Source organism: Melanostigma gelatinosum, assembly GCF_949748355.1.
Source record: "Melanostigma gelatinosum genome assembly, chromosome: 12".
NCBI classification, from domain to species: Eukaryota; Metazoa; Chordata; class Actinopteri; order Perciformes; family Zoarcidae; genus Melanostigma; species Melanostigma gelatinosum.
The window spans coordinates 100,794-107,500 of NC_136645.1; the positions used below are offsets into that span (position 1 = coordinate 100,794).

General features: G+C 40.6%; 1 protein-coding gene across 3 annotated transcripts in view; it reads right to left on the minus strand.

Annotated features, from left to right (window-relative positions):
• Positions 1-288: 288 nt before the first annotated feature.
• tspan14 (tetraspanin 14) overlaps positions 289-6,707 on the minus strand; it is a 12,458-nt gene continuing 6,039 nt past the window's right edge. For 2 of the 3 annotated variants that reach the window (XM_079280628.1, XM_079280629.1), the window contains exons 3-9: positions 4,415-4,465; positions 4,112-4,258; positions 3,822-3,992; positions 2,781-2,906; positions 2,635-2,685; positions 1,932-2,045; positions 289-1,492 (exon numbers count right to left, since the gene is read on the minus strand). In XM_079280628.1, the coding sequence (XP_079136754.1) occupies positions 1,427-1,492; positions 1,932-2,045; positions 2,635-2,685; positions 2,781-2,906; positions 3,822-3,992; positions 4,112-4,258; positions 4,415-4,465 (726 nt within the window). In that variant the 3' untranslated portion in view covers positions 289-1,426. Of the gene's footprint in view, positions 1,493-1,931; positions 2,046-2,634; positions 2,686-2,780; positions 2,907-3,821; positions 3,993-4,111; positions 4,259-4,414; positions 4,466-6,257; positions 6,368-6,707 lie in introns of all 3 variants that reach the window. The other variant, XM_079280627.1, reaches the window with a different exon arrangement.

Below are 6,707 nucleotides of genomic sequence, written 5' to 3' on the forward strand. Positions count from 1 at the left end.
GTTAAAAAATTAAGTCATAGAGTGACACTTTTAATAACTCAGTTAATCAATGACTGCAAATATTGATGCATTTAGTGTTGGTTGATTTAATATTTGAATGTGTAAGAATTTAGAAAGTGTTTATCAAGTGAAATACAAATTAAACATTGTCTGGTTTTATAACTATTAACTAGTCTGCAATCAACACAGGTTTTTAATAACTTTACTTCTTGTTCTAATAAATTAAAATACTGTTTAACCTTCATCAGTTCAAAAACTTTCCTAAATTAACACTACGAAGTGAATCAATCAGAACAAACTTCACTTTTATTATGATGAATATAAAAAGACATAAAATATTCACTTTTATACATATAAAAAAAATCCCATCCGAATAAAACTCAAACACAAAAAATACAATTCAATCATTAATTCACAAACAGAAAATAAGAAATCAGTTAAAGCAGAAATTCAAACAATAACTCAGAATCTTCTCTGGTTTGTTCCCATCGGTTCAAACATCTCAAAAGTCTTTATTCATACAAAACATTTTAACCAAAACTTTATTCAGTTGAACTCGGATTTTTCTTCTGTGGCATCTAAATGTCGAATCCTAACCGTAGAAATAGAACAGGAGTAGAACCTAGCACCCTTTTCACTGGTCATCGCTGTACATCGTCACGGTGACCAAAAGTGTGAGCGGAGGGGGGGGGGGGGGTGTTCTGTCCCCATGACAATGTTAGCATTAATTAGCAAGCTAGCTAACTAGCCATCTGTCTGCGGGTTAGCTAGCTTGTAGCTCGTATGGAAGCTAACGACTAAGAACTCCCCTTCTACTCCTTTTCTTCTTCTTTGGTCTGAACCTTCAGTTGTCCAATGAGAGAGCTCGAGCCATGGCCCTGACTCTAACAGACGTGTTTCAGGTAGTTTCCACATTTTGATCATCAATTAATCATCATTTGTCAATCATACATTCGTTTTATTCTGCAGTAAACTGAATCATTTCAGGACTCAAAAGAAGACCTGAATTCAACCTGAAGCTGAAGAAGATGATGATGAGGGAGTCAACCTGAAGATGAAGATGATGAAGATGAGGGATTCAACCTGAAGATGAAGATGATGATGAAGGAGGCACTGAAGTGTGTTCATTCTAAAAGGGCAGAATAAGTGAAGGCAGTCTGGTGCAGAGCTTCATCGTCTGTGTGATGAAAACTGTGATGATGAAGGAGGCACTGAACAGACGATGAAGCTCTCAGAGACAAAACATCATAAAAAAGATTCAACAGAAGGCCATGTTTTCAGTAACCACAGCAACGAGGTCATCAGAAGATGACAGGAAGTGAAGGCAGTTACAGCAGAGTTACTGAAGAAGAAGAAGAAGAGGAGAAGGCACATCTGAAGAAACCAGGTCCACCTGGCGGAGGCCCCATCCCTTGTGGGTGTGGCATCAGTAGCTGAAGTTGACCTTCTCGATGTCCGAGATGAGAGTCCTGGCCAGGTAGATCCCCACCATCTGATCACAGGTAAACAGACACTTCAGGTACAGAAACCACTAGGAACCAGTAGAGTCTAAGTCCCCATTAGAACCATTAAAACCACAATGAGAACATTGAGACACAGATGATCAAAGATCATCTGTGTCTCAATGTTCTAAAGTGAAGGTCATACTTTCTTCTCTCACCTCACTTGAAAGATCAGAGTTAGATTTTATATTTAAACTAAGACAATCCGTGTAAACATGAGTTTAAATACTGCAACAGTATTGTGTTATGTACAATAACAGTACTTCCTTCTGTGCAGTAACAGTACTTTCTTCTGTACAATAACAGTTCTGTCATCTGTGCAGTAACAGTACTCTTCTGTGCAGTAACAGTACTTTCTTCTGTGCAGTAACAGTTCTGTCATCTGTGCAGTAACAGTATTTTGTAAATACTAAATAAATGTATAGTAACCTGCAGCAGAGAGATGACAATGAAGACTATGGCCACCGTGTAAAGGTTCCCAGGTAACCAGTCCTCCAACGCAGCAATGCAGCCTTTAGTGTAGATGTGATCCGTCCACTCCCTCTGTGTAGAACCAGAGAACGTTACAGAACAGGTTCTATCAGGAACCACCAAAGGTTTCCAGGACCAGCAGAATGTTACAGAACAGGTTCTATCAGGAACCATCAAAGGTTTCCAGGACCAGCAGAATGTTACAGAACAGGTTCTATCAGGAACCATCAAAGGTTTCCAGGACCAGAGAACGTTACAGAACAGGTTCTATCAGGAACCACCAAAGGTTTCCAGGACCAGAGAACGTTATAGAACAGGTTCTATCAGGAACCATCAAAGGTTTCCAGGACCAGCAGAATGTTACAGAACAGGTTCTATCAGGAACCATCAAAGGTTTCCAGGAGCAACATGTTTTGGTAGCTAGCTAGTCGGATAGTAAATAATGTGAGCTAGGGTTCCTCTCATCAATACAGAACCCCGATGGAATAGTTCTAGTTCTGTTCCAAAAGACATGAGAGGTTTGACACAGTGTTCTTTAAGTGTTTATTCTTCACGTAAAATAGATTCAGATAAATGTATCTCTTCTATACTGTGATGTCACTGTGAGTCGCAGTGATGTCCAAACAGGAAGCTACATTTAAAGAACAGGAAGTGACCTCACCTTCGGTCTGTTTCTCACGTCGTATCCACACTGAGTGTTCAGCACCGAGTCCTGAAACAAACAAAATCGGTTCCCTTCAATGAGACTGAATCACAGTTAAATTCATTATTATTAAATTGATCAGTATTGATCAGTGATAAACTCACAGCAGGATCAGTGATGCAGCAGGAAAAAGGAACTCCACACTTCTCTCTGCTGCGATGGGTTCCGTTACAGCTAAAATAAACATTTAGATCCCAGTCGTTAGGTTCCTGAGCTCCACAGCAGTGGTTCTGTTAAAAGAACAAGATAATAAAAGGTAAAACTAAAGGTTCCTGAGCTCCACAGCAGTGGTTCTGTTAAAAGAACACGATAATAAAAGGTAAAACTAAAGGTTCCTGAGCTCCACAGCAGTGGTTCTGTTAAAAGAACAAGATAATAAAAGGTAAAACTAAAGGTTCCTGAGCTCCACAGCAGTGGTTCTGTTAAAAGAACAAGATAATAAAAGGTTAAACTAAAGGTTCCTGAGCTCCACAGCAGGGGTTCTGTTGAAAGAACAAGATGATAAAGGTTAAACTAAAGGTTCCTGAGCTCCACAGCAGGGGTTCTGTTGAAAGAACAAGATGATAAAGGTTAAACTAAAGGTTCCTGCGCTCCACAGCAGGGGTTCTGTTGAAAGAACAAGATAATAAAGGTTAAACTAAAGGTTCCTGAGCTCCACAGCAGTGGTTCTGTTAAAAGAACAAAATAATAAAGGTTAAACTAAAGGTTCCTGAGCTCCACAGCAGGGGTTCTGTTGAAAGAACAAGATAATAAAGGTTAAACTAAAGGTTCCTGAGCTCCACAGCAGTGGTTCTGTTAAAAGAACAAAATAATAAAGGTTAAACTAAAGGTTCCTGAGCTCCACAGCAGGGGTTCTGTTGAAAGAACAAGATGATAAAGGTTAAACTAAAGGTTCCTGAGCTCCACAGCAGTGGTTCTGTTAAAAGAACAAAATAATAAAGGTTAAACTAAAGGTTCCTGAGCTCCACAGCAGGGGTTCTGTTGAAAGAACAAGATGATAAAGGTTAAACTAAAGGTTCCTGAGCTCCACAGCAGGGGTTCTGTTGAAAGAACAAGATAATAAAAGGTTAAACTAAAGGTTCCTGAGCTCCACAGCAGGGGTTCTGTTAAAAGAACAAGATAATAAAAGGTTCCTGATTCGTTACCATCCTCTGCAGAGAGTCGATGAGGTTCTGCAGGTCGATGTCGTCTCTGTATCCTTTCACGTTTGCCAAGAAGAAGTCATTGATCCATTCTCTGACCTGACTCTGAAACACCACGGCCAGAACAGCAGACGTGAGCTCCAGGATGAAGATGAAGCCGATTACACCGGAAAACTGACCAAAAAACACACAAATATACAAACTTCAGCAGACGCATGTTTTTAACGTACAAACTTTATCAGACGGACGTTTTTCAACTTATGAACTTCAGCAGACGGATGTTTTTAACGTACAAACTTTAGGAGACAGATGTTTTCTCTTAGAGCTCCCACACAGCCGGCAAAGCCCAGGATGAAGGTGACTCCGCCGACCACCAGGACCAACCAGACTGGGTCGAAACCATGTAGCCGTGTCACCTGGGTCAGATCCAACAGGACCCCCTGTAGTCCACAACACACAAGTTTAAGAAGGGCAAACCAGTTTAGAACCAGACCAGTAAAAGAGGTCTAACTAGATAGATATTAATTCAATGATTTAGCCTCTTGTAAATGAATGATAGGTGTTTTATTCACTCTCTGGTTAATATGATCACTCACCTTTTCACTCCATGCCCAGAAACCAACTGCAATAAAGGCAACTCCAGCCAGCTGCAACACAAAGACACACACCAGCGTTTAGACAGATCCGATAACAAACAAACCAGCGTTTAGACCGGTTCAAAAACACAGATTTTAGACCAGTGGTTCTTAACCTTTTTGACCCTGAGCCCCCCTATTCATTATCCAGATCCCTTACGGCCCCCCCACCATTTAAAAAGTAGTCATATCATCTCCCCTGAACATTTATGTGGATTATTATAACAGATCTAATATAACAGATCTAATCACAAACGTTTGATAACAGATCCAATAACACAGGTTGACAAAGACACTTCTGGCTCCATCAGCCACACAGGAAACCAGCACATCCTGTCAGCTGACTAGCAGACAGGAAACAGCTCTGAGTCTCAGTCAGCTTAATAAGTTTGTGAACACCATTTGAACACGTTTAGGTCTCTAACTATGAACTATAAACTACAATACAAGACAAATACAAACAAGTGGCTAAAAGTAACAGCTGCCAAATTTAGAAAGGCCAGCTGGGAAATAAAACACTGACTGTGTGAATGCAAAACCTAAAGTCTTATTACATCACTGCCTCACCTCGAGCACCATAGATCTGACTACATGTGTGTATTCTATTACATGAATGTATTGTTACATTCATGTAATAGAATACGCTGATAAGGATAATTGTACATGCAATATAAATGATATATACAGTATATATAGATATACACTGCCGTTCAAAAGTTTGGAGTCACTTGGAAATTTCGTTGTTTTCGCTGAAAACATACATGAAATGAGTTGAAATAGGAAGAAATGTCATTGAAAAAGTTTGAAATAATGATTATTAATTGAAATAATACATTCAAACTTTGCTTTCATCAAAGAATCCTCCATTTTCAGCAATTACAGCCTTGCAGACCTGTGGCATTCTAGCTGTCAATTTGTTAAGGTAGTCTGAAGAGATCTCTCCCTGATGTTTTCTGATGATGATCTAACTCAGGGGTCGGCAACCTTTACTATCCAAAGAGCCATTTTGCTATATTTTCCACCAAATAAAATTTGTCTGGAGCCGCAAAAGCTATTCAATGTCACAGCTTATAACGTTTTGTATATCGTCATATTGTACATAGAAAAACTATAGTTTGTTGTATCTATAAAAGTATAGAACAAGAATAAAGACAATTCTCGACATTTTATTGCTATTTTACCTGTTGGAACAATACCAAACTCTTATGAAGAGGAGAGTTTGCTGCAGCAGTTGAGAAATCGCTCTTTTTCGCTCATCTCCAGCGTGACACTTTTCAGCACATGCTGTGTGTTTGTTCTGGAAGTGTCTTTCAACATCACATTGTTTGCACATATCAAGCATACAGGTAATCCAGCATCGTTGGCAGTGAGAGGAAATGAAGACGTCCACGCAGAGTTAAACTCTCTATTTTCCTCCGTGACTTTTCTTTTTTGGGATTTATCCATTGATAGTTTACCGAGGGCGGGGGTCTGCAAATCATGATTAGCCACCTGCAGGGAAAGGCTCTTGACAGCGACGTAATAGGATGGGACGCACATCTACACCGGAGTTTTCAAAGTACCGAAAACGGAGGAGTTTGAAAACTCCGGGGTTACCTCTTCGTGTGGACGCTCGTAAACGCATACGTTTAGAAACGATAACGTAGACACCCACGTTCTGTACTTTATTGGTTCTTAGCAGTCACGACGTGTCCTTCCCTGATTCGTCACGCGACCCTTACCCAGAAGATCACAAAGCACAACCGCCTTGATTACCGATCGACTACCAATTCAACATGGACAACTCAATACAGGTGTTACTGACCTTGTTGTCTTTACTAGCAGCTGCTGTCCAGTTAAAGTCTGCATTTTTGTGGTGGAAGCAGCTGTTATTGGAGCGATTAGTGAGCGTTGTATCCAGTGGCGTCATCAGACCTACGGAGCGGCCGTCTGAAGTCACGTTATTTTCTTTGAGCAACTAATCTACTTCCTGTTTACACCATCACCACCCGCATGCCAAGTGTACGTGAATAGTCACGTGATATTCGATTTCAGGCGTTTTAGTCTGGACGGAGACAGCTGCTGCTCAATGGGAAATCCACCACTAAACAGCCAAGACCAAGGGTAGACCGGGTGAAGCGCTCCCAAACCATGGGACTGACCAAGCCGTTCTCCCCTGAAGAGCTCAATATCAGCATCAACACCCTTAAAACCGGCAAAGCCATCGGACTGGATAACATTTTCACTGAAGAGATCAAGCATTTTGGACCTCCGA